Here is a 27953-nt window from a genome sequence, read left to right as displayed (position 1 = left end):
GCGTGGGTTTTAAGCCACCGGGTCCGGGACGCGAACCGCAGTAGACTGCGTGGGAGTCCAGCGACATAGCCATTACGCTAACTGCTGGTTCCCAAAAAAGGATACATTTTAAAACCAGAAAATAACACAACTAATGCTGACATGCTTTGTTCAATGTTTTAAACCTTTTTTTTTCTTTTCTTTCTTTCTTTCTTTTTTTTTTTTTTTTTTTTAGTTTTTTTTTCCAGCCATAGGGAGTATGTGCTCACCAGAGAGAGAGAAAAGAGACAGACAAAGGAAAAGTGAGAAATCAACCCTCCCCTTGCCGGGGATGGCCACATCACAATCCCCTTTCTCTATTCTCCTCTTGGGATTTTGGGCATGCGTATACACATGCCTCAGTCACCAGTTCCGGAACTCAAACAGTGGCCAGTTAGGTGGGAGTCCAGCACATCCATCATGTCACCTGCTGGCCCCAAATCTTTAAAAAATTTAAATATACTTATTTTTTTAAAGATTTATTTAATTTTATTTACTATTACTTTAATTTGCTATAGGGCACATGTGTTCACCAAAGAGAGACAGGGAGACAAAATGAGAAAGCAAGCTACCAGGTCTGGGACGCGAACCACAGTCGGCCATGTGGAAGTCCAGTGCCTACGCCACTTGCTGGCCCCTAGATATACTTATAATCAGTTATGTATATGCTTATAGGTTTGGCTTCCCTTAATATTATAACAAAAGCACTTTCATATTACTAGTTATTTTTATTATAAAGTATTTCAAAGAAAAGTATTTATCTAATATAATGACAATATCCATATATCTACCACAAAGACTTAATAAATAAAGACTTCATTATCATTCTTTAAAAAGACACAAGAGGCCAGCAGGTGGCACAGTGGTTAAGGGTGCTGGATCTCACATGGTTGACCATGGTTTGAGTCCTGGACCTGGTGGCTTGCTCTCTCTCTCTTTGTCCTTCTCTGGTCAAATTAAAATAAATAGATAAATAATTCTCTAAAAAAAAATTTTTTTTTGGAGTGGTTTTTCGCTATAGGGCGTGTGCGCTCGCCAGACAGACAGACAGACAGACAGACAAAGACTTAGAGACAGAAAGCGAGAAATCACCCCCCAGGGGGGATGGTCACGCCGCAATCCCTTCTCTTCCATTCTCCTCTCGGGATCTTGGGCATGCACACACACGCGGCCCGCGTGAGTTTTAAGCCACCGGGTCCGGGATGCGAACCGCGGTTGACTACGTGGGAGTCCAGCGACATAGCCATTACGCTAACTGCTGGTTCCCTATAAAAAAAATTTTTTTAAATGAAATATTATGTATCATCTGAAGAGGTTATCTTCTGACTTAACTGTAATGCCCATGTAGCAGTGTTCTGAGCAGATACATCTTTTTTTTTTTTTTTAATTTTTTTTTTTTCCTGGCTATAGGGCACGTGTGCTCGCCAGAGAGACAGAAAGTGAGAAATCATCCCCCTAAGGAGGATGGCCATGCCATAGTCCCCTCTTCTCCATTCTCCTCTCATGATTTTAGGCACACATGCACATACACCTGACATGAGTTTTTAAGCTGCCCAGTTGAGACTCGAACCACTGACAACTATGGGAGAGTTCAGTGATGTAACCACTGTGCCAACTACTGGTCTCATGAGGAGATACATCTTAACTTCTTTTAACTATCCCCATATTTTCTCCTTTATAAATAATTTAGTAATTAACACCCCGACCTCCTAACCTTTTGAAAAGATTATCTACTTCAAAATAATTTCCTGGGAGGCCAGGACTCTCACTCAGTCAACTACAGTTTTAGTCCTGGATCCGGCGACTTGAATTTCATGCTAGGCTTGTGTGCCCAAAAAATCTAGAGGAAAATGGATTATGGAATGGCCATCCCCCCCCCGCCCCAGGGGGTGATTTCTGGCTTTCTGTCCTTCTGTCTGTGTATGTCTCTCAGGCGAGTGCACAAACCCTAAAGCAAAAATCTCTCTCTCTCAAAAAAAAAAAAAAAAGGTCATGGGGAATAGTTAAGTTTGGTTAAAGGACAGGAATATTCACTGACAAACTGCTTCCCAAATGCTTCCCCCAAAATTTGTAATGCACCTTATAAGCTATCAGCAGGACATGAAAGTGTATGTTTCTTTTACTAATTTAACAGGCAATACCTAGTAATTCATAGTTCTATTTTATTTTAAATTTTTGCTATGGGGTGTGTGTGCTCACCACAGAGAGAAAAAGAAGGGAAAGTAAAAAATCACCCCCCATAGGGGAATGGCCACACTGCAAATCACCCCCCATGGGGGAATGGCCACACTGCAAAATCTTTCTCTAGTCTCCTCTTGGCATTTTGGGGAAGCATGCACCTGCACCCAAGCAGCCAGGTCCAGGACCCAAATCACTCAACCAGCCATGTGGGATCCAGCACTTTAACCTCCCCTTCATCTACTGGCCCCAGTTTGTCACTGGTTTAAAATATATTTTTTCTTTCATAATTACTGGGTGTAAATTCTATCCCATCAACTAGCTATACTGATAAGCTCTCTTGTGAATCTGTAACTCAGGTTTCTCTTTCCATTAATTAGAATTAGTGCTTTTGTTTTCACTTTTAATAAATGTTCTATTTGTACTATCCAATATGGTAGTCTTAGCAGCATATGGTTAATTTTTTTCTTCTTTATGTTTGCTATGCGGCATGTAATTTCACCAGAGACGGACAGGTGGGAAGAGTGAGAAAGTACCCCCCACAGGGGAAGGTCACCTCGTCACAATCCCTTCTCTCCCACTCTCCTCTTGGGATTTTAGGCAGGTACACACATGTACCAGTGTGTTTTTTAAGCTGTCAGGTTCAGGATTCGAACTGCACAGTCAGCCATGTGGGATCCAGCCACGTAAACCACCATACTACTGGCTGGCCCAAATCTCATATGTGGTTATTTAAATTTACATTAATTGAATAAAAAATTCAGTTTATCAGTTGCACAAGTCATAATCCTAGTCCTAGTCATGTGTGGTTAGTGATCTATTGCTCTATATAATAAGATACATTGCAAAATTTATCATTCAGTCTGTTGTACAAGGGTCTCCAGACTTTCAATTCAAAATACTGCTAATAATGTCAGAAAGTTATCATAGAAGATAAACCTGATTATATAGTTCAATTCAGACAAAAAGGTTACCTTCCTTGTAGAATTTTTAATTATTATTTAACTTTATTGTGATTATTTTTTAATTTGACCAGAGAGACAGAGAGAAGGAAAATGAGAAAGCAAGCCACCAGATCCTGGGACTCAAACTGTGGTCGGCTGTGTGGGAGTCCAGCACCTTAACCAGCATGCCACCTGCCAGCCCCTTTTCTAAAATTTTTAGCGAAGTTCTCTTCAGAAGTAGGTTTCAGTAAATTATATAATCAGTCAGCTGTCTAATTCAGATACAAGCTCCTATCCAAAACCAGGAGTTGCAGGTACAGTTTGGTTAAAAGTATCCAGGGAAGATGTAAGAGGACATAGGAAAACTATATTCTACTGAAAATTATGCACCAAACAATTAAAAAATACACCTCACAATCCTCTTTTTTTTGGAGAGGTTTTTCCGCTATAGGGCACGTGCACTTGCCAGACAGACAGAGAGACAGAGAGACCGAAAGCGAGAAATCACCCACCGGGGGGATGGCCACGCCGCAATCCCTTCTCCTCCATTCTCCTCTCGGGATCTTGGGCACACATACACATGTGCCCAGTGTAAGTTTTAGGCCACCGGGTCCGGGACGTGAACCACGGTCAACTATGTGGGAGTCCAGCGACATAGCCATTATGCTAACTGCTGGTTCTCACACAATCCTCTTTTGACATCATTCTACTATTCAGTCACAGAGTTCTATGTTTGGAACAAGCAAAAAAAAAAAAAAGAAAGAAAGAAAGAAAAAGGATAGTCTGGGGACCAGCAGTTGGTGTAATGGCTATGTCGCTGGACTCTGTGTAGTCAACTGCAGTCTGAGTCCAGGACCCAGGTGCTTAAATTCACACCGGGCACATGTGCATGCGTGCCCAAGATCCTAAGAGGAGAATGGAGAAAAAAGGAATGTGGTGTGGCCATGACCCCTGGAGGGGTGATTTCTCGCTTTCTGTCTCTCTCTGTCTTTTTGGTGAATGCACACACCCTATAGCAAAAACCTCTCAAAAAAAGAAAAAGAAAAAAAAAAAAGAACAGTCTGATAATGAATTTGGTAATTAAGAAGATTCTAGAATCAGATCTGAGTTCAAATCCACCTTGTTACTTATTATCTATGTGATCTTGGAAAATGTACTGGAGCTGGCCCTGCAGCACCATGGTTAAATGCAGTGTGTAAGGAAGCTAGGTATCATATGGACAACACCAGTTTGAATCTTAGCCCAAGTGACTTAAAAGAAACCAATGAGGAGCCAGCAGATGGCACACCAGTTACATGTAGTTACACTGATGGACTCCCACTTGGCCGAACAGAGTTTGAGTCCTGGATCCGGTGGCTTGACGATCACACCAAGTGCGTGTGCATATGTGCCCAAGATCCCAGGAGGAAAATAGAGGAGAAAGGACTGTGGTATTGCCATCCCCCTGGAGGGTGAGTTCTTACGTTTCCTCTTACTGTCTCTCTCCTCCCCCAGAAAGCAAACATGCCCTAAGGCAAAAATCTTTTGGAAAAAAAAAGAGTAAGACAAATGAATAAATAAAACCATCAGGTACTGGATTAATTATTTTATCACTAATAGAATCTTTATATGAATAAACTAGTATTAGGAGGTTAACTAGTTACGACATTAAGCTGCTAAGAACATAACTTCTAAAAGTCTGATGTACAGCATGCACTTTAATATACATTTGTTAAATTATTAAAACTCTAAGATTAGTCTAAGAAATTAGGGACAAAAAAGGCTCTACCTTGTCAATAATGGACTGCATATGAGATTTGTGGGACTGGTCTCCATAAAGCAAAGATGACCACTGGTCTGGTGCAATTCGTAAGCCTGCTTCCATAGCAATCTGCACTATCTGGGAGTCATGTTCTCGCCGCAGAGCTTCATAGGTTCTAAATTCTTCTTTCAGTTGCATCAAGGAAGAGTCTTCATCACGTTTGGTGACCTAATAAGATATAAGTAATCTCATAAGGTTAAAAAAAATAAAAATGAAAAAATAAACCGAGGGAACCAGCAGTTAGCGTAATGGCTATGTCGCTGGATTCCCACGTAGTCGACCGCAGTTCGCGTCCCGGACCCCGTGGCTTAGAACTCACGCTGGGCGCATGTGCATGCGTGCCCAAGATCCCGAGAGGAGAATGGAGGAGAAAGGATTGCGGCGTGACCATCCCCCCTGGGGGGTGATTTCTCGCTTTCTGTCTCTCTTTCTCTCTCTGCCTGTCTGGTGAGCGCACGCGCCCTATAGTAAAAACCTCTCAAAAAAAAAAAAAAAAAAAAAACCAAAAAAAAACCCAACAAAAAGCATATAATAAAACATGACAACAGATGCTACATTGATATTAGTGATATATTAATGAATAAACAGAGATCCTTACCTCCAGGTTTACTATCTTGGCAGATAAAGCTTTCTCAGGCAAATACACATGGATGGACACTTGCCACCCCAAAATATGAGAACACAACACAATAAAACATGACTTCTCTTGAGTCTACACAAGAGTTAAGAAAAAACAAATAAACAAAACATGTAAATAACTGAAAATACTGGCAGGGGTTAGACAAAGATATGCACAAGGACAAATAACATCACAGACCTGAGTCATCCTGAGAGAGTGAGTAGATGACATGGAGAGAGGTAACAGGTCTCCCAGAGGAATAGAGCATGTACTTTATTAGACATAGACTAGTGATTGCTTAGGTGAAGGTCTTCAGATTTAATGTTTATGAGCTTTTGGTGAGTGGGTACAGATTCCAGAATCTCTAATTGTGTACACCTAAGAAACGTCTAGGAACCCATATTTGTAATGTGCATCTCATGTGTTTCAGATACACAGGGTCCTGGATGGAGAAAGGCTGTCTGAAGGGCAGGGTGAAGTCATGCAGAGACAGAAGGCCTTCTCCAAGAAAACAGACTTTGAACTTGAATCAAAAAGATGTAGGGGAGCCAAAAAAAAAAAAAAACCCCAACAAAAAAAAAAAAAAAAAAAAAAAACGAAAAGATTTATACTTTTTCTTTCTTTTTTTAATTGTCAGAGTGCACATATGCTTGCCAGAGAGAAATACAGAAAGGGGACCATCCCACTGTGTCATGTGGTCATGCCACAGTCCCTTCTCCTACACTTCTCGATTTTGTCAGAATTTGGAGGATTGCATATACATGCACCTGGTACGTTTTTCAGACTACCAGGTCTGCAATTTGAACTGCAGTTGACCATGTGGGATATGGATCCCTTAACTCCTAGACTATGAGGCCAGCCTGAGTTTGTACTTTATATGCACAGATATACATAATTATTTAAAAATCACGCTGGGCACGTGTTCACGTGTGCCCAAGATCCTAGGGGTAGAATGGAGGAAAAGGGACTATAGTGTAGTCACCCCCCCAAGGAGGTGATTTCTTTTTTTTTGTTTTTTGGAGAGGTTTTTGTTATAGTGTGTGTGCGCTTGCCAGAAAGATGGAGAAATAGAAAGTGAGAAATCACCCGCCAGGCAGAATGACCACACCGTAATCCCTTCTCCTCCATTCTCCTCTCGGGATCCTGGGCACGCACGCACATGCACCCGGTGTGAGTTTTAAGCCACCGGGTCCAGGTCTCAAACCATGGTCGACTACATGGGAGTCCAGCGACATAGTCATTACGCCAATTGCTGATCCCGGAGGTGATCTCTTACTTTCCCTCTCACCACTGTCCGTCTCTGTCTCTCTGCCAAGCACATGTGCCCTAAGGCAAAGACCTCTTGGGGAAAAATAAAGATTCCTGGTTCTGTTAATAGAGAACAAGTAACACTATAAGCAGACATTTTGAAATGTGTTCTGGATTACACTGTACAATCATATTACTCTAACAATTACTATATATGTGAAGTGTTCAGAAACAATCTGGATCAGTTAGGAGTTATTCTAGCTGGAGGTTTTTTTTTTTTTTTTAAAGAATTATTTTTTTTAACTTTATTTATTATTATTGTTTTCCAGTTTGATCAGACAGAGAGAGAGAGGGAAAGAAAAAGCAAGCCACCAGGTCCGGGACTTAAACCATGGTCGCCCATGTGGGAGTCCAGTGTCCTTAACCACCATGCCACCTGCCAGCCCCGGCTGAAGAGTCTGACAGCTTCAGGATAGCTATAGAAAACAGAGATTGGGCCAGCTGGTGACATGATGGTTAAACCTGCTGGATCCTACAGGGTCGACTATGATTCAAGTCCTAGATCTGGTAGGTTGGAAAAACTCTGGGTACTTGTTTGTGCATGCCCAAAATCCTCACAGGAGGGAGAAAAGAAGAAGGGACTATAGCATGGCCATCTCCCATAGGGGCTACTTTCCCACAAACCCCCCATCCCCATTCTAGTCTTCTCTCCAGTAAGTGCATGTGCCCTCTAGGAAATTTAAAGAAAGACAGAAGGAAAAAAGGAAGGAAGAAAAATAGAGGCCCATTTTCAGGATATAATTTGATTCTTGTGAAAGAATATTTAGCGTTTAGCTAGAGCTTTAAAAAATTTTTTTAAATCAAACTTGCATACTTTCTTATTAATTTTAAGAACCATTTTCTTATAATCGAAGGATGAAAGAAGAGAATATAATACGATAGCTAATGTAAAGATTTTTAGTTTATTAGTGTTTGACGAGGGAATGTGGTCATCTCAGGAATAGATTTCCTTATGCAGCTAGTACAAATAAAATAAGTTAACAATTTCTTAAAACCATATTTTCCTGGTCCATGAAGTATAGGTTATGAGTTGTAGGATAAAGAGTAAATGGTACAGGGAACCAGCGGTTAGCGTAATGGCTATGTCGCTGGACTCCCACGTAGTCGACCGCGGTTCATGTCCCGGACCCGGTGGCTTAAAACTCATGCCAGGGCGCGTGTGCGTGCGTGCCCAAGATCCCGAGAGGAGAATGGAGGAGAAGGGATTGCGGCGTGACCATCCCCCCTGGGGGGTGATTTCTCGCTTTCTGTCTCTATGTCTCTCTCTGTCTGGCGAGCGCACGCGCCCTACAGTGAAAATCTCTCCAAAAAAAAACAAAGAGAAAGAGTAAATGATACATAGTGGGCACCAATATTTGAGGCAGTGCTGATTTAATCGAAGATAAAAGAGAATATGTCCACCATATATGCTGAAAGAGATATGGTAACTAGAGCTGCAGTACTATAAATGCGAAATCCACGAGAAACAAATCTCAAATCATTCTTTGTGCTTCAATGACTCTCTTTAAACCAATTCAGTTTACAGTCTTGGCGGCAAACTAAAATAGCTCATTAGGTTCTTCAAACATAAAAATGTTGGTTAGATATCCAATGTACTACATTAAGTACAACAGGATTTCTTTTTTTTTTTTTAAGAACCATTTATTTAATTTTATTATAATAATGATGATTTAACATTTGCTTTAGGGCATGTGTGCCCTAAAGAGAGAGACAGAGAGAAAGAAAGACTTGAACCATGGTCGGCCATGTGGGAATCTATCACCTTAACCACCACGCCACCTGTTAGCCCCCATACAACAGAATTTCACTGTAATAAGACATCATTCACATCTTTAAAGGAAAAACTACTGAAATTTTCTGAAAAGATATAGAGGCATTTTAACTGGATTAAAAATTGTACTAAAGTCTGGGGAAGGACAATGTTTCCTTTCAAGTTGAATTTTTTTTTTTTTGGGGGGGAGAGATTTTCACTGTAGGGCGCGTGCGCTCGCCAGACAGACAGAGAGAGACATAGAGACAGAAGCGAGAAATCACCCCCCAGGGGGGATGGTCACACTGCAATCCCTTCTCCTCCATTCTCCTCTTGGGATCTTGGGCATGCACGCACACACGCCCGGCGTGAGTTTTAAGCCACCGGGTCCGGGACGTGAACTGCGGTAGACTACATGGGAGTCCAGCGACATAGCCATTACGCTAACTGCTGGTTCCCAAGTTGAATTTTTTTTTAAATGAGATTTTTGCTATAGGGCTTCTATGCTCACTGGAGAGACAGAAAGACAAGAAAGCGAAAAATCAGCCCCTGGGGGGATGTCCACACTGCAATCCATTCTCCTCCAGGGACTCTGGGCATGCATGTAGGCACACACACCTTGCGTGAGGTTCAAGCTGCCAGGTCTGGGACTCGAACTGCAGTAGACTATGTGGGAGTACAGTGATGTAACCATTTTGCCATCTGCTGGTTGCATAAAGCTGAATTTTAATACAGGTTCATACCTTGAAGCAGGAGGCTCTATAAAGGAGCTGAACTACATGTCCGATGCTAGTTTTAGAAGCTTGAGGAAATCGTGGCTCCAATCTTTGCACCACAAAGAGAACCAATACTTTTCTTGACAAAGCAGAACCATCTTCTAAGGCTAGCAGAACCAGCTTTAGAGCTTCTTCCTGCATTGCTAGGAAGAGTTGGGCAAAACCAAAATTTATCATGTGCAAAGACAAATAATCCATTTATTATAAGGGTAATATTATTTCTGCAGATACCACTCAATCAATGGGAAACACCATAAAAAGATATTTACAGCTATAGTGTTAAACCATTTTGCAGACAATTTTGTATTATATTCTTATTTTAAGAAAGCTGATAAATAATTTTTAATACATTTAAGAAAGACTTCTAGCAAAATAAATAAACTTTTGCTATTAATGATTTCTCAAAAAACAAACAAAAAAAGAATGTACATGAAATTATCCAAGCTATGACTAGTGGGCTATTACTTGAACAACAGAATATTGTCAAGAACTAGTCTCTGTCCATCACTTTACAGTCCCTACATCATATTTTTAGGATTAGCAGTAGAATAAATACCAAACTTTTATTACATACCTGGACCAAGGAACTGGCAGCCCCTGGCCCTAACTGCTGCCCAAAGATTAGAAGAGAGTTGCTGAGGATTCTGGTGCTGGAGAATGAGCTCTGTAACTGTTCGTTCACCTAAAGATCGAGCTGCCCTCATGGCACGAATCCTGCCTTCTTCTTCCACTAGTTGGCAGTGGACCAGAGTCACAAGCTTCCTCTGCATTGGGCGGCTCAGGACACTCTGAGTAGTGCTATTCAGACCCACTCCTTTACAAGAGATAAAACAGGTTTACAGTACAATTTACAACCTGGGAACAATTCAATGAGTGGGCTGACTGACTCATGGGATACGGATATTTCTGGCTCCTACTAGAATATTTAAAACTACACGTGAGGGAACCAGCAGTTAGCGTAATGGCTATGTCGTTGGACTCCCACGTAGTCGACCGCGGTTCGTGTCCCGGACCCGGTGGCTTAAAACTCACGCCGGGCGCGTGTGCGTGCGTGTCCAAGATCCCGAGAGGAGAATGGAGGAGAAGGGATTGCGGCGTGACCATCCCCCCTGGGGGGTGATTTCTCGCTTTCTGTCTCTATGTCTCTCTCTGTCTGTCTGGCGAGCGCACGCGCCCTACAGTGAAAATCTCTCCAAAAAAAAAAAATAATAATAAAAAAAAAAACTACACGTGAAGCACAGCTTGCACTTTAAAGGTATATATATATACATGTATCTTATATGTGATAACATATAACTCTAACATATGTGCATATAACTCTAACATGCATGATGACATTAATTAATCATTTCAAACATGTAAGAAAACAGGAAAAAAGCCAGATAACAGTAATAATTAGTTTAAGATCCAAATCTTGATGTCATAACAGTTCTGGCATATTACTTCTTAGTACATAATCTTACTTTCAAAATTAAACAGCAAACTTCCATGTTTATTACATCCTCCATAGTATATCAAATACAGTAAAACTGCATAAAAGGCAGACTATTCAGGTTGTCAGATTATGGAAAACCCTTTTGAACCACTAGTATATTTCTGTAACCATTCAAAGAATGTTTCCAACATCACATAAACTCTAAATTCACTACTTATTTGATGTGGTTTGTAATGATATTATTTAGCACAAAGTGGGTTTGGTTTACAAAAAATTATGAACTCTACTAACACTGACAAAAAGTTCAGAGTTTTTATGGTAATAGAAGAATCTTTACTAGACACTGCATAACAGATCATTGCATCAAGTTTACCTCTAGCACTGCTGAGTGGTTTCAGGTACAATGCTAATTCTTCTACACATTTCTTAGCTTCCTCATAATGCTTTGTATCTTCAACCCCACTACACAAAGTAATGGGCTGCTGCTCAGGGACCTGAAAGTCAAAAGAAAAGGTCTGAATATGCATTAATTAAACAAATGTTTTACTGAATACAGTGTATACACTAATAACTCCAACACTGGCAACATCAAAACTTCCACTGATTTACTAAATTCTCTCAAAGACCTTTTTCTATATACACACATCTACTGTGCAGTTTTGGTTTTGCCAGCATATTCAGACACACAATTCACACACCACATAGTTGACTAGCTTAAAGTATGCAACCCAGTGGGTTATTTTAGTATATTCACAGCTATGTAACCATCAACAAAATTAACTTTAGATATTTCATCGCTCCAAAACCAGTAGATGGCGTAATGATTATGTCGCTGGACTCCCACATAGTTCCGGGGAACAAGTGCCATACCTGGTGGCATCAAACTTATGCCAGGCACGTATGCATGTGTGCCCAAAATCCCCAGAGGAGAATAGATTGCAGCACTGCCATCTCCCCTGAAGGTGATTTCTCACTTTCTGTTTCTCTGTCTCTTTGGTGAGTATACGCATCCTATGGCAAAAATTTCTAAAAAAAAAAAAAAAAAAAGCCATCACTCCAAAAAGAAACCCCATTTAAGAGTCTCAGCAGCCCTAGGAATCATGAGCCCTTCTAAATATCAAACAGATTTGCCTATTTTGGACATCTTATATAAAACAAATTACAGAATCATACAACATGTGGTCTTTATTTTTTTTTTGTTTTTCTTTTTTTTGCTATAGGGCACGTGCACTTGCCAAAGAGAGAGACAGATAGAAAGTGAGAAATCACTCCCCTGGGTGTATGGCCATACCGCAATCCTTTCTCCTCCTGGATCTTGGGCATACATGCATAAGTGTCTGGGATGAGTTTCAAGCTACCAGGCCTGAGACTTGAACCGGGTCAACCATGTGTGAGTCCAGCAATGTAAACATTACACCATCTGCTGATCCTGATATGTTGTCATTTTGGACTCATTTCTTTAGCTGAGCATAATATCTAGCATATATCAGTACTTCATATATTTTTTTGGCTAAATTAACATTCTACTCTACAGATTTATTACATTCATCTCCACACTCTTAACAGACATTTGTGCTGTTTCCATTTTTTGACTACTATGAATAATGCTACATGAACATTTCTGTACAAATTTTTCTGTGGATGTATGTTTTTGCTTCTCTTGGGTATATAACTAGGAGTGGTTCCTTTAGTGAAACTGCCAAACTGTTCCAAAATTTGGTATCATTTTTACATATCTCCCAGCAGTGTTTCTGTTCTGACAGCCATCTTAGGTGGGCGGAAATATTTCACTGTGTTGTGTATGTGTGTGTGTACACACATACTTTTTAGGTTTTTGCCACAGGGTGTGTGTGCTTGCAGGAGAGAGGGAGGGAAAATGAGAAATCACTCCCCAGGGAGGATGGTCACATCCTCAATCCCTTCTCCATTCTACTCTTGGGATTTTGGGGCACGCATGCACACCTGCATGATCAACCATGTAGGAGTCCAATGCCTTCACGACCACACCATCTACGGGCTCCAGCAATTGCATGAGGTCATCAGGAAAGTCATGTCATATTTTCTTATGTTTTTCTAAGCAAAAATGCATCATGACTTCGCCAATGATGCAATCAATAGATATTTATGTGGCACAATGTGATATTCTGACATATGATTACAATGTAGATGGTTTAAAATCAGCTAATTAATAAATCTATCACCTCACATACTTATAATTTTTTTCTAGTGAGACATTTAAAATCTACTCTTCTAGCAATTTCAATACATGCAATGCATGATTATTTGTTATAGTTTTATCATTCTGTGCAAGAGATCACTAAAACTTATTAGTAAGTAAAACTTTGTATCCTTTGGTCAGCACCGCCCTTTTTCCCCAACTAAAGCCGCAGCCTGACCATAATTTTGATTTGTATTTCCCTGATAGTTAATGATATTAATATGTATCCTTTCATGTACTTATTGGCCATTTGCATATCTTCTCTAGAGAACTGTCTACTCAGATCCTTTCCCTGTTTTATTCAATACACTATTTTAGGAGAGACAAGAGGCAGGGCTTCAGATGAAGATTCCTCCATGGGTCCTGAGAACTAATGAGAGAAAATGATTTTCTACTGATAATTCTTCCTCCAGCCCTCGATCTCGAGTGTTAGGGAGCCCTTCTAGACTTATTTCTGTTTCTGTCTCTCTCTGCCTCTGTCTTCTCATTTTTTTGTAAATTTTCCTTTTTAAAAATTTTTAAGGTTAAGTATTCTCTTGGCTTTCAGCCCCTCCTTTATCTTGCTAATAATCCCCTCTCCCCTGCCCATCCAGGAAAGGCAAGAGGCAAGCCTTGAAAAGAAGACTCCTCCATGGCTCCTGAGAACTAGTGATTTCACAAGGTGCACTTTCGTGCCACGCTATTTTTTTATTTTTTTGTGTTTGTTTTTTAAATAAATTTTAAAAATTATATTATTTTTTCCTTCTTTTCTCCTATGTTCCCCACCCCCCGTTTTCTTTCTTTTTCTTTAACCTCATCACTCTGCTCCTCAGTCTCCATTCACTGTGTTTCTAGAAGGATCAAAGGAGAACCATTGCCAAACATCCAAATACTATTAAGATTAATGTATTCCTCAATATCCACTGAATCTGCTGCACAAAGGTATAAAAATGGAATGGCAAAGAGATTCCAGATCACCTCCTTCTGCACGCTCTTGAACGCTCAGATTGAACTTCAAGAATTAAGAAGAAACACACCATCCATCAGATGACTAGAAATCACCACAGGGCCACAAGAAATATGGGAAAGCAAGAAAATACCTCTCCTCCCAGGGAAAAGAATAACTCCCCTTTATCCACAGATAGTTCAATGGAAATCATGGAAATGTCTGATGAAGTATTTAGAATATTCAAAATGACGAAACTAACAGAGATAGAAATGAACTGCAGAAGAGTCAGGAGAAAGGAGATGATGAGTTCCAGGAAGTGAGGAAACTCTTGCAAGATCTAAAAGAGGAATTACACACTTTAAAAAAGAATCCAATCTGTTAGAGATGTAGGCTGTAATACAGAAAGTCAAAAGCTTCCTTGAAAGTATTAAAAGTAGACTAGTTCATACAGAAAATAGAATCTCATATGTAGAAGAGAAAACTGCTGGCCTAGAAAAATCCACCACAAAGACTGAGAAAATTGCCCCCAAAAATGAGAATAATATATGAGAAATACCAGATACCATCAAACATCCACATATCTGGATAATTGGTATCCCAGAAGGCAAAGAGACTCATAAGGGCATTAATAATCTATTCCATGAGAGACCAGCAGTTAGTGTAATGGTTATGTCGCTGGACTCCCACGCAATCGACTGTGGTTTGTGTTCCAGACCCGGTGGCTTAAACTCACGCCGGGCGCATGTGCATGCATGCCCAAGACCCCAAGAGGAGAATGAAGAAGGGATTGCGGTGTGGCCATCCCCCCTAGGGGGTGATTTCTCGCTTTCTATCTCTCTGTCTCTCTCTCTTTCTGGTGAGTGCACGAGCCCTATAGCAAAAACCTCTAAAAAAAAAAAAAAAGAAAGAAAAAAAATCTATTCCATGAAATCCTGCAAGGAAACTTTCCAAACCTAGAGAGGCACTCAAAGATCCAGTCTCAAGAAATACAAAGGACCTTGGGAACCAGCAGTTAGCGTAATGGCTATGTCGCTGGACTCCCACGTAGTCGACTGCGGTTCGTGTCCTGGACCCGGTGGCTTAAAACTCACGCCGGGCGCATGTGCATGCATGCCCAAGATCCCGAGAGGAGAATGGAGGAGAAGGGATTGCGGCGTGACCATCCCCCCTGGGGGGTGATTTCTCGCTTTCTGTCTCTATGTCTCTCTCTGTCTGTCTGGCGAGCGCACGCGCCCTACAGTGAAAATCTCTCCAAAAAAAAAAAAGAAATACAAAGGACCTCAAGTAGAATCAACCCAAGAGGATCTTCTCCAAGACACATTATAGCCAGACTGACCAAAACCACAGACAAAGATACTAAGATTGGCAAGAGAAAAATGGCAAGTTATCTACAAAGGATAGTCCATCAGGCTAACATCAGACCTCTCATCGGAAACAATTTGAGTGAGGAAAGAATGGGAAAATATATTCAAAATGTTAAGGGAAAAGCACTTTCAACCAAGAATACTGTACCCGGCAAGACTATCCTTTATATGGGAACAAAAGACAAGAACATTCTCAGATAAACAAAACCTAAAAGAATTTACCAACGCCAGACCAGACCTCCATGTTGACGATAACATGCATGATTAAGCCACTATGCAGTATATTCTCGATGGGAAATATTTTGTATGCTGTGGCGATGCTTAGGGAATGAATGCAAATTAATTAATTAAAAAAATGTTTCAGGAAAAAAAAAAAGCTCCTGGAAATACGTGTAATGGGAAAACCATGCATGAATATCAAAAAGTTTTTGTACCAAAATAAATTCACACTTTAATTGTAAAATAAAGAAAAAAACTTATTTTTATATAACAACAATGTTATATTTTATGTAACATTTTTGTATTTAGTTAGTTAGCAAGCTAATTAACTAATTAGGGTGTGTGTACTCAAGAAAGAAGGAAGAGAGAGAAATCACCTCTCCAGGTGGGATGATCATGCTACAATCCCTTCTCCTTCATTCTCTTGGGATTTTGCACACACACACACACACACACACACACACACACACACACACCTGGGCATGTTTTCTCAAGCAGCCAGCTCCAGGACTCAAACAGCAGAGCTGGCCATGTGCAATCCAACTGCCTTAACCTCCACACCACCTGTTGGCCCTGTAACAATTTTAGATTTACAGAAAAATGGCAAAGATAGTACAGAGAATCTTCATTACCTGTATAGAGTTTGCCCTATTAACACCTTAAATAGGAATGTCGCATTTGTTAAAATTAATGAGTCAATATGGATACATCTGTTACTATTAATATAAATCCATAAATATTACTCAAGTTAAGGTATTTTCTCTATTCAGGATCCCACACAGGATATCATCCATATTACATACAGGGCTCATTTCTCTTTCAGCTTCTCTTGGGTGTGGAAGTTTTTCAAAATTTTTTCAAAATGATGACCCTGATAGTCTTTTGTCGTTGTTTTTTGCCATAGGGCAAGTGTGCTTACTGGAGAGAGGGAACGTAAGAAATCACCGCCCCACCCCCAACGGGAGACGGCCATACCACAATCCCTTCTCCTCTTGGGATTTGGGCATGCATGCATACAGGCCAGGTCTGGAGCTTGAACTATGGTTGGCCATATTTAGAATCCAGTGCCTTAACCACCACGCTACCTGCTGGCCCCTAGCCTGATGGTTTTGTGGAGTACTAGTCAGGTATGCTGTAGAACGCACTTTGATTGGGATGTGTGATGTTCTTCTCAAGAATAGAAAAAGGCTACAGATTTTTGGAAATAAGACCACTGAGGAAAAAAATGCTACTTTCATTATATCATATCAAGGAAACATACTATTATAGCATGACTGTTACTGTGGATGTTTACCCTGATTAGTTGGCCATGGCAGTGTTTCCAGGTTTCTTTGCTATAAAGCTACACAACCTCCTCCTTCTATATTGTGTGTGTGTGTGTGTGTGTGTGTGTGTTTGAGAGGTTTTTGCTATAGGGCGTGTGCGCTCACCAGACAGAGACAGAGAGACAGAAAGCGAGAAATCAGGGACCAGCAGTTAGTGTAATGGCTAATCCCTTCTCCTCCATTCTCCTCTCAGGATCTTGGGCACGCACGCACACGCACCCGGCTTGAGTTTAAGCCACTGGGTCCGGGACTCGAACCGCAGTCAACCACGTGGGAGTCCAACGACATAGCCATTACGCTAACTGCTGGTCCCATGTTTTTTTTTTTTTTGAGAGTCACTAGGCATAGCTCGCACTTACTTAAATTCTATCTCCTTGAGGGCAGAAGATCTATATAATTTATTTGGAATTCTGCATAGGGAAATTGTCTCTTCCCTCTATTTATTCAACCATTTTATCTGTATAATTAATGGATGATTAATTTATACTTTAGATTATAATCCAATACAATTCATTTTGTTGTTGTTCAAAGAGTTTCAGCTTTGGCCACTGGGAACTCTTTGGATAGACTCCTAATGTGCTTCTAACATAACCTCAATATTCTGTGCATGTTTGTGTCTTTTGGGCACTTCTTTACTTTCTAGTACTATGAAATTTTTTAGACACATTTTATGTACTTCCTGTCTTTGTCTTATAATTAGCCATTTTGCTTAGGAACTCTGGTTCTTTATACTGAAGAATATTAGAAACCAAAATCTGAATTGTAGCTATGCACATGGTTATTGAAATGTTGTTCCTCTTAGCTGACAGAATAAGGAAGTATGTAAGTATAGTAATCCATGCATAGTGGAAAGCAGGTGGTGTGGTAGTTAAGGGCACTGGACTCCCCCACATAGCCGACTACAGTTCAAGTCCTGGACCTGGCATCTTGCTTTCTCACTTTCCCTCTCTCTCACTCTGTCCCTCCCTGGTCTAATTAAAAATAAATAAAGTTAAACAAAATAATTCTTAAAAAAATAATCTATGCATATACATGAATGTATAACTTATTTTCATATGTAACCATCTCTGTATTAAGCTAAACATAAGTTCAGATAGACTCCAGATTCCTCCAACTCTAACCCATTACCACATGGATCATTCTAGCTTCTTCCTCTTCCTGTTGTAAACTTTGACAGGGAGAAAACTGGCTCCCATCATCTGCTACCTATTTTCTTAACTGGTCAATTCCAATACACCTAAACAGCAATATCAGAATGAACTCATACCCCCATGGAAAGAACCCTGTTGAAGATAGTACCCCACTTATAACTTCTGCCTTTAATCCTGTAGAATCTACTTACTTTTTTTTTTTGGAGAGGTTTTTGCTATAGGACATGTGTGCCCACCAGAAAGACAGAGACAGACAGAGAGATAGAAAGCGAGAAATCCCCCCTGAAATCTTAGGCATGCACACACACGTGCCCACCATGAGTTTAAGCCACCGGGTCCAGGACTCGAACTGCGTCGACCACATGGGAGTACAGCGACATAGCCATTACGCCAACTGCTGTTTCCAGAATCCACTTACTTTGACCTAAGTACATATCTAAAGTTACTTAGGTCCACACCCAACTCCCTTTCAGTGAATCTGGCTAATATATTTCAGATTGTTTTCCATAATCTTTGTGCAGTAAACTTCTATGGGTTTTTGACAAACGCAGTCAGATATATTTACAATTACAGAATCATAAAGAATAGTTTCTTTTTTACTTTGATTTTTTTTTTTTTTAATTTTGCCGGCAGATGTTTGCACTCATCAGAGACAAAATGAGAAAGCAAAGCATCTCTGTGAGGAATGCTCATTCTGTAACCTCCTCCCCTCCATTTCTCTCTTTGGGATTTTTGGCATCAATGCACACCTGCCTGGGTGGTATGTTTCTCAAGGTGCTGGGTCCAAGACTCAAGCAGTGCAGTACCCTGTGGGATCCAGCTACTTTAACCACTATGCCAAGGGTTGGCCCCATTGTTTCCTTTGCTTCACCAATTCAATCCTCTCTCCTTCCTCCTGAACTCCTGGTAACCACTGATGGTTGTTTTTTGTTTTGTTTTGTTTTTGTTACTATAGGTTTGCCTTTTACAGAATAGCATGTAATTAAAATTATACAGTTGGCAGGACCAGCAGTTGGCACAATGGCTATGTCCCTGGACTCCCATGTGGTTGACCGCAGTTTGAGTCCCAAACCTGGAGGCTTAAAACTTATGCCGGGCACATGTGCGTGCCTGCCCAAGATCCCGAGAGGAAAAAAGAGAAGGGACTGTGGTGTGGCCATTCCCCCTGGGGGGTGATTTCTCGCTTTCTCTTTTTGGCGAGCACACATATCCTATAGCAAAAACTGCTCCCCCTGCCCCCCAAAAAACCCACAGTTGGGACCAGCAGACGCCATAGTGGTTAAGCTGCTGGACTCCCAAGTGGCAGACTACAGTTCAAGTTCCAGACCTGGTGGCTTAAAACTCACGCCGGGAGTGTATATGTACACACCCAAAATCCTGAAAGAAGAAATGGGGAAGTGACTATGGCATGGCAATCCCTCCTGGGGGGGTGATTTCTTGCTTTCTGTCTGTCTCCATCTGGTAAGCACACGTGCCCTATAGCAAAACTCTATTAAAAAATACAAAAAACACCAAAAACACTATGTAACCTTTCCAGACTGACATTTTTAATTTAGCAAAATACATCTCAGATTTATCCATGTCTTTTGGTGGCTTGACAGCTTTTTAAAAACTATTTCATTTTATACAGTATTCCACTGTATGGATATACCATGGTTTATATATTTACCTACTGAAAGAAAACTTTGTAACAAATTTTATTTTAGGGGGAAGGGTCCAGGCACTGGATCCCAAGTGGTGGATTTCACAGTTTGAGAGGTGGATTTCACAGTTTGAGACCCGGCGGCCTGAGAAACACACCAGGTGCTTGTTTGTACCCAAAATCCCGAGAGGAAAATAGAGAAGGAATTGCAGTGTGATTTATCATTTTCTCTCTCTTTGGTGAGCACACAGGCCCAATAGCAAAAAAAAAAAAAAAAAAAATCATCATAATACAATGCTTATATGTGTGTGAGCACATGCACATGAGAGAGCGAGAGAGAGAGAGAGAAAACCACCCTCCATAAGGTTATGTGATGCCACAATCCTCTTCCTCTGATCCTTCAATGATTTCTAGTCTTCAAAGTATAGTTCTACACATATTTTGTTAAATATATTCCTAATATTTTATTCTTTTTGATGAAACTGCAGATGGAATGTATTTCTATTTTCAAACTGTCCATTGCTAGTGTTTGGAAATACAAGTGAGGGCCAGCAGGTAGTGTGGAGGTTAAAGCAGCTGGATTCCACATGGACAATTGTGTGATTTGAGTCCCAGACTTGAAAATATGCCAGGCATATGGGCGTGCATGCCCAAAATTCCAAGAGAATGAACAGGGGACTGCAGCATGGCTTGATTTGCATTTCTCTAATGATTAGGGATGTTGGGGACCTTACATGTACTCCTTGGGTAATTTTTTTTTAACTGCCAGAAGATACTTGTGCTCTCGAGACAGAGGGAGGAAGAAAACACTACCTCCTCCCAAGGGATAAAAGGGGTATGGTCACATTGCAATCACTTCTCCTCCATTTCTCCATTCTATCAAGATTTAGGGCATGTATGCACATGTGCTTCGTGTGTCTCAATCCACAGGGGCTGAGATTTAAACCATTATTGGTATGTATGACTGGCTCTTTTTTTTGGAGAGATTTTCACTGTAGGGCGCGTGCACTCGCCAGACAGACAGAGACAGACATAGAGACAGAAAGCGAGAAATCACCCCCCAGGGGGGATGGTCACGCCGCAATCCCTTCTCCTCCATTCTCCTCTCGGGATCTTGGGCACGCACGCACATGCGCCCGGCGTGAGTTTTAAGCCACCGGGTCCGGGACGTGAACTGCGGTCGACTACGTGGGAGTCCAACGACATAGCCATTACGCTAACTGCTGGTTCCCGTGACCTGGCTCTTTTAACTACGTGGCTATGGGGCTAGCCACTATTAGTATGTCTTTTTTGAAAAAGCGTTTAAGTTCTCTGCCCATTTTTTTTTGAGAGGTTTTTGCTATAGGGTGCATGCTCTTGCCAGACAGACAGAGACAGAGAGACAGAAAGCAAGAAATCACCCCCCAGGGAGGATGGCCACGCCGTAATCCCTTCTCCTCCATTCTCCTCTCAGGATCTTGGGCACGCACGCACACGCGCCCAGCGTGAGTTTAAGCCACCGGATCTGGGACTCAAACCGCGGTCGACTACATGGGAGTCCAGCAACATAGCCATTACACCAACTGCTGATCCCCATTATTTTTTAAATGACAGAAAGCATGCAATGCAAGGGGGAGAGAGAGAACCCCATACAGGGTTTTGTCATGCTGGAATTGCATTCTCCCAGTTCTCAAGCGCCTCAGGATTTTAGAATCCCTGCATGTTTTCAGGCCAACCTGGTATTTGAAACCACAGCTAGTCATGTCCTTTGCCCATTTCTTAATCGAGTTGCTGGTATTTTGTTGTTGTTGTTGTTGAGTTGTAGAAGCCTTTTCCATTTTTCTTTAGAATTATTTTATTTAACTTTATTTATTATTTTATTTTTTTGGACCAGAGAGGGACAGAGAAAGAGAGAGAGAGAGAGAGAGAGAGAGCGAGAGAGAGAGAATTTTTTACTTGGCGCTGACTTTAGCCAAATCTTTTTTTTTTCCTTTTTTTTTTCTCCGGGAGATGTTTTTGCTAAAGGGCATGTGCGCTCGCCAGACAGAGAGAGACAGAGATAGAAAGCGAGAAATCACCCCCCAGGGGGATGGTCACGCCGTAATCCCTTCTCCTCCATTCTCCTCTCGGGATCGTGGGCACACATGCACATGCGCCCGGAGTGAGTTTAAGCCACCAGGTCCGGGACTCGAACCACGGTCGACTACATGGGATTCCAGCGACATAGCCATTACGCTAACTGCTGGTCCTCCCAATCTTTTTTTTTTTTAATTCTAGATATTAACCCTTATCAAACACACGATTTACAACTTTCTCTCATGCTGAGGATTGTCTTTTAATTTCTCTCTACTTTTTTTTTTTTTTTTTTTTTTATTTTTTGGGGGGTTTTTGCCAAAGAGTAAAGAGTACGTGCACTCACCAGAAAGACTGAGAGAGAGAGAGACAGAAAGTGAGAAATCACCGCCCGGGGGGATAGTCACACCACAATCCCTTCTCTTCCATTCTCCTCCTGGGATCTTGGACATGCATGCACATGTGCCCAGTGTGAGTTTAAGCCACCAAGTCAGGAACTTGAACTGCAGTCAACTACATTGGAGTCCAGCAACGTAGCCATTATGCCATCTGCTGGTCCTGTCTTTTCGATCTCTTAATACGGTCTTTTGGTGCACAGAAGTTTCACTTGTTGACAAATTATAATTTATCTATTATTTTTCTTTTATTATTATTATTTTTTTTGGAGAGGATTTTGCTATAGGGCATGTGAGCTCGCCAGAAAGACAGAGACAGACATAAAGTGAGAAATCACCCCCCAGGGGGGATGACCACGCCACAATCCCTTCTCCTTCATTCTCTTCTTGGGATACTGGGCACACACTCACATGAGCCCAGTGTGAGTTTAAGCCACCAGGTCCAGGACTTGAACCACTGTCAACAACATGGAAGTCCAGCGACACAGCCATTATGCCAACTGCTAGTCACTATTTTTCTTTTATTTCTTGTGCTTTTAGTGTCATACTTAAGAAATCATTGTTAAATCCAAGGTCGTAAGATCTCCTCTGTACTGTCTTCTAAGAGTTTACTCATTTTAACTCTTCAGTTTAGGTCTTTGATTTACTTTTAGTAAATTTGGTTTAATTGCCAGCAGTCACATGTGTTTGCCAGATACAGAGACATGGGGTTGGGTGAAGCACTCCTCCAATAGCATGTGATCATGCCTCAATCCCTTCACCTCCATTTCTCCACCCTGTCAGGACTTTGAGCATGCATACATATTTGACTGGCATGTTTTACAAACTGTGAGAGCCAGGACTCAAACTACATTGATGGACATGTAGGATCTGACTCCCTTAACCATTGGGCTATGGAACTGGCCCTTGAGTAAACTTCTGTTTATTCAAGGAAAGGCTCCAGTTTGATTCATTTACACGTGGATGTCCAGTTTTCCCAATGACATTTGCTGAAGAGTGACTTTCTCACAACTTAATTAAAGGTCTTGGCAACCTTGTCAAAAATTTGACCATATATGTACACATTTATTTCTGAGTCTTCTACCCTATTCCATTGATTTATTATATGTCTTTATGACAGTGACACACTATCTTCATTACTAGCTTTATGTGAATTTTACAATAGGTTTTTCTGGGTCCAGCAGTTGGCGTGATGGATATGTCGCTGGACTGCCATGTAGTTGACTGCAGTTCGAGTCCCGGACCCGGTGGCTTAAACTCATGCCAGGTGCGTGTGCGTGCGTGCTCAAGATCCCAGGAGGGGAATGGAGGAGAAGGGATTGTGGTGTGGCCATCCCCCCTTGGGGGTGATTTCTCGCTTTCTGTCTCTCTCTCTCTCTCTGTCTGGCGAGTGTACGCACCCTATAGCAAAATCCTCTAAAAAAAAAAAAAGGATGGGTTTTTCTATTTCTTCCAAAAACCTCACTAGTATTTAGGTAGGTCTTGCACTGAAGTTCTAGACTGTTTTGGGTAGTACTTTCACCTCAAAAATACTAAGTTTGGGGGCCAGCAGATAGTATAATGGTTACATCACTGAATTCTCATGTAGTTGACCACAGTTCGAGTCCTGGACCAGGCGGCTTGAAACTCACACTGGGCACATGTGTATGTATGTCCCAAATCCTAAGAGGCGAATGGGAGGAGAAATCACGGTGTGGCCATTCTACCTGGGGGGTGATTTCTCACTTTCTGTCTCTCTGTCTCGCTGGTGAGCACATGTACTCTATAATAAAATCTATTTTTTTTTTGGAGAGGATTTTGCTACAGAGCACGTGTGCTCGCCAGACAGACAGAGATAGAGAGACAGAAAGCGAGAATTCACCCCCAAGGGGGGATGGCCACCACAATCCCTTCTCCTCCATTCTCCTCTCGGGATCTTGGGCATGCACGCACACATGCCCAAGTGCATGAGTTCCACATGCCTGAGTTTAAGTCACCGGGTCCGAGACTTGAACTGCCGTCGACTCCATGTGAGTACAGCGACATACCCATTACGCTAACTGCTGGTCCCATAAAATCTCTCTTAAAAAAAAAAATAGTGGGGCTGGCAGGTGGCGTGGTCATTAAGGGCACTGGACTCCCATATGGCCAACCATGGTTCTAGTCCCAGACCTGGTGGCTTGCTCTCTCACTTACTTTCACTCTCTGTCCTTCTATGGTCAAATTAAATTAAATAAATAAAGTTAAATAATTCTTTAAAAAGAAAGTAGTAAGTCTGCCAATTCATCAAAACATATTGTCTTTCCATATATTTATATTTATTTCACCAATGTTACATAGTTTGTGTGTAAGTCTTCCAACTTCTTTGTTAAAATTCATTCCTAAGGATTTTGTTCCTTTTGATGCTATTGTGAATGGAATTTTTTTTGTTTTTTAATTTGCTACAGGGCATGGGACCTTGACAGCAGAAGATGGATAGGGGATGTGTGTGTATGTGTATGTGTGTGTGTGTGTGTGTGTGTGTGTGTGTGTGTGAGGGTGGGTAGAAAGTAAGAAAGCACTCTCTAGGGGGATGACAACAATGCAATCCCTTTTCCTCCACTCTCCCCTCAGGATTTTGGACACACATGCATCTGGTCTGTTTTTCAAGCCACTGAGTCCGGGCCTTGAACTATGCTATTGGCCATGAGGAACTCAGGTGCATTAACCACTATGCCAACCAGCTGACCCTGGAATTTTTTTACTTAATATGGTTTTCGGATTGCTAGTTGTCAGAATATAGAATAATATAACCAATTTCTGCACACTGATTTCTGTGTCCTCTAACTTTAATAAATTCATTTCTTAGGCCCTAGCAGTTTTAAAATAGAATCTTTAGGGTTAAACTAGTGGCTACTGTATTAAAATGTCCTATCCTGGGACAGCACTATCACACAGCGTGCACATGAAACTGGATTCCACATTGCTGACTGATACCAGTGCTTTACACAACACCCAAGATGCTGATGGGACAGAGAACTGGATGAAAAAAAGACTGTAGCATAATCAGATCTCACTGGCATGCTTTCACTCCCTCTTTCCTTTGATCTCTAACTCTTATGCTAACGTATATACCATCTGACATTAAAAAAAGAAAAAAGTGCTATTCTTAAATTTCATAAATATTAGTTATTTCAGTAAAGATAGAAAAGAGTCTTAATCATTTTGCAGAAAAAGAATTGGTTTATTCTTAAGGCAATTTAATGAAAAAAAAAAAAGTGAACTTTGATTATTTTTTATTAAAATGTTTTATTTCTGGGATCAGGAGATGGTGTAATGATTACTCCTACGTAGTTAACCACGTTTCGAGTCCTGAACCTGGCAGCGTAAAACTCATGCCGGGTGCCTGTATGTACACGCCCAAAATTCCAAGAAGAGAATGGAGGAAAAAGGATTATGGTGTGGCCGTCCTCCTTCGGGAAAAGATTTCTTGCTTTCTGCCTCTCTGTCTCTTTGGTGAGCATATGTACCCTATAGCAAAAATCTCTCTTAAAAAAAAAATTATATTTCTAACATTGTTACCCTCAATGAGTCTATTTTTATAATGTTTAAGTGAATAATTAAGTACAGGAAGAAAATAGAATCAATTGCACTTTCCCATTTGAAAAGTATTCTGTAGGGTTGCTGGTGACATTGAGATAAGCTTGTTAAAAAAGTTTTTTTAATAAACTATTCTAGAACAGTCCTTCCTATTTCCAACATGCACAACAATCTTCCCTATGTTTCAGTAGATTAATCTTGAAAATATTGGCAGGGCCTCACCCAAAGTTCCACTGTATTTCTGATAACTATTCAGGAAGACTTCTAACTCACTGTGCAAATTAATGAGATTTTCTAAATGAATTGTAACTGGCACTCAAAAACCTGTCTCCTTTGACTTTGTGGATTCTTCTGAGGACTATTCTCTAATTTGAGAATACTGACTTAAAACTTTCAAACTATTTCCTTCAAAATTACCACACTAAACATATTTAGGTACCCAGGGATACTGGCTCTCGCCCTAAATAAACGGTTCTCAAAAAGCCGAGTTTCTGTCATCTTTCATTTCACTGACTTAGTAACTAAGATGTACTTACTAAGTAAGGTGCCTGAAGTAGGTTCACTTTTCCTACTGAATAAAGAGCAATGGTTTTGTGAATATTTTCCTCGGTGTTAGGAGGTCCTCTGACTTTACCGCTTAGGTTTCTCTACTAACCTGAATAGCTAAAATTGTTGAAAATCTGACCACAAGATTAAAGGAATGTTACTATAGTATCACTGAGAAACACTGGACTACCACAATTAATTTCCTAATACTCAGAAATAAAAGATTTACATAGTATCAAACAGAACTGTACCTACTTAAATAAAAAGCAATGTTACCCAATCTTAATTCAACAGGTTTCTCTCAGAAGGGAAAAACCACAAAGACAGAAATGAGAAAGTCACCCATCTTACCTGAGCACCCACTAGCTGCAGCAATGCTGAGTTCACGGGGAGGAGCTCAATGTCTGTATTGATAGTGGTCTGGTCGAATGGGCAAGCCTTGCGGTGGAGTTTATTCAGGCACATCTTGCAGACAGTATGGCCACAGCCCAAACTGATGGGCTTTCGAATCGTTTCGTCGAAAGTCTGAGTGCAAATTGGGCAGGAGAGGAAATCCGTCCATTGTGGAGCTTGTACAGGCATTGCTTCTGGAGTTACAATTCACTAACACACATACACACAAAAAAATCTAAAGCAAAGATTCCACTGGAATCAAAATCTTTGAAAAAGTTTATCTTTTTTTTTTTTAATATCTTCTGTAGATACAGTCAGCACATAGTGTGAAATATAACCTGGAGAACAAAAAAAAAGAAAAAAATTGAGAGTGCTTTCTTTCTCAATTAAACTGCTAAAAAGTAATCACAAGTCTATTCTGATTCTATGACCTTTTATACTGCTTCATTTTTTTGTTTGTTTGTTTTCTAACTTGCCATAAGGCAAGTATGCTTGCCAAAGAAGAGAGTTTAAGAAAGCATCCCCCCACGGGGCATGGTCACATTACAATCCTTCCTCTTCCATTTCTCCCTCCTTTCAGGATTTTGGGTACACATGCACATACCCAGCATGTTTTTCGACACGCAGGTCTGAGACTCAAACTACACTGCTGGCCATGTGGGATCTTGCTGCCCCAACCACCACGCCACAGGCTGGGCATTTATAACATTTATACCAAGATAATCCATCCTTCTGCACTTTCACAGAATCAGATATACAAAAAAACAAAAAACAAAAACAAACAAACAAAAACAAGTCTCATTCTCTCTTAGAGATAGGGAGTAATCCCCCCAAAATAAAATAACTTGCCTAATTTGACACTTGATATCACTAATAAAGTTAAAAGCAGAACCTAAATCTCTAATTGTTTTAAAAAAGGTATTTTAAAGAGATTTTTGCTATAGGGCATGTGTGCTTGCTAGAGAGACAGAAAGTGAGAAAGCACTCCCCAGGGCGGATGGCCAGGCCACAATCCATTCTCCTTTTGGGATTCTGAGCATGCCCGCACATGCGCCCAGTGTGAGTTTTTTAAAGCCATCAGGTCCAGGATTCAAACCCTGGATGACTTCATGGGAGTCCAGCAATGTAACCATGAAGTCATCTGCTGGTCCCTAATTCTTTTCTTTTTTTCTTTCTTTTTTTTGGGGGGGGGGAGAGATTTTCACTGTAGGGCGCGTGCGCTCGCCAGACAGACAGAGAGACACATAGAGACAGAAAGCGAGAAATCACCCCCCAGGGGGGATGGTCACGCCGCAATCCCTTCTCCTCCATTCTCCTCTTGGGATCTTGGGCA

At 41.0% G+C, this 27953-nt stretch overlaps 1 protein-coding gene across 2 annotated transcripts in view; it reads right to left on the bottom strand.

The window, feature by feature from the left end:
- Positions 1-26953, bottom strand: part of RC3H1 (ring finger and CCCH-type domains 1) — an 80683-nt gene extending 53730 nt beyond the window's left edge. For both annotated transcript variants that reach the window (XM_006153336.3, XM_014589684.2), the window contains exons 1-5: positions 26579-26953; positions 11203-11323; positions 9969-10208; positions 9362-9537; positions 4909-5109 (exon numbers count right to left, since the gene is read on the bottom strand). In XM_006153336.3, coding sequence (XP_006153398.1) covers positions 4909-5109; positions 9362-9537; positions 9969-10208; positions 11203-11323; positions 26579-26809 — 969 coding nt within the window. In that variant the 5' untranslated portion in view covers positions 26810-26953. The remainder of the gene's footprint in view (positions 1-4908; positions 5110-9361; positions 9538-9968; positions 10209-11202; positions 11324-26578) is intronic.
- Between the last annotated feature and the right edge of the window lie 1000 nt (positions 26954-27953).

The sequence above is a fragment of the Tupaia chinensis genome, unplaced genomic scaffold (genome assembly GCF_000334495.1).
Source record: "Tupaia chinensis unplaced genomic scaffold, TupChi_1.0 Scaffold000369_1, whole genome shotgun sequence".
Classification (NCBI taxonomy): domain Eukaryota; kingdom Metazoa; phylum Chordata; class Mammalia; order Scandentia; family Tupaiidae; genus Tupaia; species Tupaia belangeri.
Note: the sequence above shows the minus strand (reverse complement) of the source record. Positions and strands in the feature narration are given on the sequence as shown.